The sequence below is a fragment of the Xenopus tropicalis genome, chromosome 4, assembly GCF_000004195.4.
Source record: "Xenopus tropicalis strain Nigerian chromosome 4, UCB_Xtro_10.0, whole genome shotgun sequence".
NCBI lineage: Eukaryota > Metazoa > Chordata > Amphibia > Anura > Pipidae > Xenopus > Xenopus tropicalis.
In genome coordinates, this window is record NC_030680.2 from 107,288,037 (window position 1) to 107,291,876 (window position 3,840).

General features: G+C 41.1%; 1 protein-coding gene across 5 annotated transcripts in view; it reads right to left on the minus strand.

Annotated features, from left to right (window-relative positions):
* The window catches only part of suco (SUN domain containing ossification factor), a 50,980-nt gene extending 47,375 nt beyond the window's left edge, over positions 1-3,605 (minus strand). For all 5 annotated transcript variants that reach the window (XM_012962462.3, XM_004913732.4, XM_012962461.3 and 2 more), the window contains exon 1: positions 3,264-3,605. In XM_012962462.3, the coding sequence (XP_012817916.2) occupies positions 3,264-3,313 (50 nt within the window). In that variant the 5' untranslated portion in view covers positions 3,314-3,605. The remainder of the gene's footprint in view (positions 1-3,263) is intronic.
* Positions 3,606-3,840: the final 235 nt, after the last annotated feature.

A 3,840-nucleotide genomic window follows, 5' to 3' on the forward strand; every position in this document is an offset into this window, starting at 1 on the left:
ATTGAGCTCAGATAAAGTTTGGATGTTCCACTAGGATTATTCCTCTTGTGGACCATGGCTTTTGGAATACGAGAACAAAAGAACTTTCAAAACATGAAGGGATCTCATCATTGAAAGGTATCAATCAGGACTGAGGTACAAAAAAGTATCCAAATCATTAAACATTCCAAAAAGCACGGTGAAGAAAGCCATCAACAGGTGGAGAAAATAAGATTCAACAGTGGCTGTGTTAAGATCAGGATGTTCCTTTCAAGAGTGATGAGAAGACACAGAGAAAACTGGTAAGAAAGGCCACCAAGAGATCTACAGAACCATTTTTTGGCAAGTACAGATTGTTTTCTACATGCAACAACATATTCTTCATGTCTGGGCTGTGGGGTAGGGTAGCAAAATGAAAGCCTTTACTCTGGCTAAACTTTGCAAAAAGTATACCTAGTCTCCCACAACCATGTGAAAAAGTTTATTATGGTCTGATGAGACCAAGGTTGAACTATTTGCCCATAATTCCAAAAGGTATGTTTGGCGCAAAAATAACACAGCAGCTTATCACAAGAACACCATACCCATAAGTGAAGCTTGGTGGATGAAGCACTATGCTTTGGGGCTGTTTTTCATAAACTGGAACTGGTACTTTAGTCAACATTAATTAAATCATAAATAGCTCTAAGTATCAACTTATTTTGTCACAAAAAATTCAAGCATCTGCTAGGAAGATAAACTTCAACTTTTAGGGCTCTGGCACACGCGGGCGACTAATCTCCCAGAGTTGCCATGACCCGCCATCCCGCCGGCGAACATGTAAGTCGCTGGCGGGATGGCACACGCGGCAGCGCGATTTCCCGATTTGGCGAAAAAGACTCGAGAGTCTTTTCCGGCGATTTAGGGAAATCGCGCCGCCGCGTGTGCCATCCCGCCGGCGACTTACATGTTTGCCGGCGGGATGGCGGGTCATGGCAACTCGGGGAGATTAGTCGCCCGCGAACAGGGAGTTTTGTCGCGGGCGACTAATCTCCCCCGTGTGCCAGAGCCCTTAGCATGACAACAACCCATAGCATACATCTAAATCAACAAAGCAATGGCTTCAAAGGACGATCAATGTTCTGGAATGACCAACAAGCCAGAGTCCAGACCTTAATCTGATTAAACGTCTGCAGCATGAAGATACCCTCTTAATTTGACAGATCTGGAAAACTTTTGCAAGAAGGTGTGGGTAAAAACTGCAAAGTCCAGATGTGCCAAACTGACGCTCTTACCTAAAAAGACTGAGTGCTGTAATAAAATCAAAAAGGTGCTTTAATTGCACTAATGCAACCATGGTTTTAAAGGATTTCTTTTTTTTCCAATAAACAGATTCTGATTTGTTTGTATAGATAATTTTGCAATAAAGGTGAAATACATTCTGCCATTTTGCAGGCTGTAGACTTTTTATTTTCAGTGTACAATTAAAATCAAAACAATATTTTATAACCGATAATCCCAAACAATATATTTGTACTATGGATATCAAGTTTGTTGATCAGGCTGGTTTGGAAATGTAATCAGCCAATCCCATCATGTCAGTCAGTGTATGGTACAGCAGCAGATGAGGAAAAGAAGGTCCTCCTTCTGACCCAAACAAGCAGAACAATAGAAAGATGGCCCCTCATATGGTATACATCCGTTTGCCCCCACAGGTTAGCTGGTCAAATACCATACATTGTCAAGCTTAACTCTTTATTTAACTTTATTATGCTCAGCCCTTACATTACTATGGCAAAACAGTTGTTGATAATCCCTGACAGCAGCTGTCCCAAATACTATGGGGTCAAAAGAGACAACCAACAAAAACCTGTTTTTGTAAAAAAAAAAAAGTAATTCTAAACATTTTTCAATTATTCACTATTGACTATTGGTAAATGTAACTGAAAAAAAGTATTTGATTATCATTTTCTGTTCTTTGCACTTTCTTCTGATTTTGACTTTTGAAACAATGTAACAGAAATCACTTCTAATCCAGGTCTTTTAAACAGCTGCCTTTGATACATAGTTTCAGGAGTCACAGTTCGAAGTAGTGGATATATGGAGCCATGCACATCCTGCTTTGAATTGCAATTACATTTGCAAATAAACCTAAAAACACTGAAAAGTTTCAATTAATGTATATTAGAAAGTTTTTTTCCCATTAGTCAATATATGAATTTGCCAACCCCGGCATCCCTTAAAATGATACCAACTGCTGCATTCATAATCACATTCCCTGAAACTAAATACAACAGAATGCTGTCAATCTGACTCAGCAGCAGTTCCAACTTCTATCTATGACAGTGTAGGCATTCCCTAGTGAATAAAAATCTAAATCAAAATAATTATATTAAATGCAAATAAGACTTTAATATAAAAGATACAGGATATTCCAGGTCTGGGAAAACCAATGAGACCCAATTCTGGTTCCCCCAGCATAACTATAAACAGAAGTCTTTCATAATCATAGGCAGTCAGAAATATAATGAGCAAATGTAAAGATATTCAAAATAATTTTTTTATCACAGCCCATAGGAAGATACATTACAACAAATGAACATGGGGCAATAACAAGCAGCTTGTGACCCACAATTTGCAGATCTTCCAATTATAACACACAGCTGTCATTTAGGGAAAGTCCTACAGAAACTATTTCTGATGGTATCTCTCAGCTAAACATGTTGCTGGACTATGCTTTCAAGCTCTGCCAAAATAAAAGCCAAGAGGTATTCTCTGTGTACTAACGAAAGGAAAAGTTTTCTTAGCTAGCCAGTTATTATTTAAGGGGCAAAACGGTTTTGGCATAATGAAAGAAAGTAGAACTCTAAGCAATCTTTGACATGCATGCTGCTACATTGTTTCAGGAGTCACAGCCAGCAGTGCAGAGAATATAAGCAGCAGGGCAGCTACAACTTTCAGCCAGCAATTACATTTAGAAATAGCTTAAAAATCACTGAGTGTTTTAAATCAATGTATACTGTAAAGCTGCTGGGAATTACAATTTCATTATACATTTTAGGAGAAGATTCCATTTAATTCATCCATATGAACATGAAGAAAAAGTGAAATTATTGTTGGTGTAATGGCATAGTGTTACATTTATACTAAGACCAGGACTCCTAGGACACTGCTTTTCACACAATGATGGGAGACCCCCCCCCCCCTTCATTCAGGGTACATGACAGCGAGACTACCTGTCAGCGAGTAACAGCAATGTGGGCATTTACGCTCCAACAGACAGGCGCAGGGCCCTAAGCACTCACCATGAGCCAACCAGAAAGAGGCAGAATATAATAAACACCCGTTTCGTCATCTTTCCCGGACGTATTTTCTCATCCTCGCTGGCATTTCCCGTGTACTTTAATGAGCACTAGTCGTACAAGCCACCATTGAAAATGTCCCCGTTGGTGTATGGCGCCGGGGAGAGCCGTGCCACTGTTTCCCCTACTTCCCCTTCGTAAAAGCACTGCCCACACCACGCTACAATCCTCCAACGCGGCCGATCCCCTGCGAATGCCTCCAACTGCACAGCCAGCTTAGGCGGAAGGAGACGCGTCACTCCGGCCGAGGTTAGCGAATCAGACGTAGCCTTTACAACCCTCCCCCTTCAAATGCATTGGTTTGGTCCAGAAAGGATGCCTCAGCTCTTTTGAACAACAAGGCCTCTGTAATGGACTGGGGGCGGAGACTCGTGTTAAGCGAATTGGAATCAAGGCGCCCCTGGCAACTATTGTGGCCTTTCCTGTTTCTAGTGAAAGGGTTCTGACAGCCAATAGCATTTCAAGATACGACCGCTCTTGATTGGCTGCTCAGCCAAAGGTTGCAAGGGGCTGGAGAAAC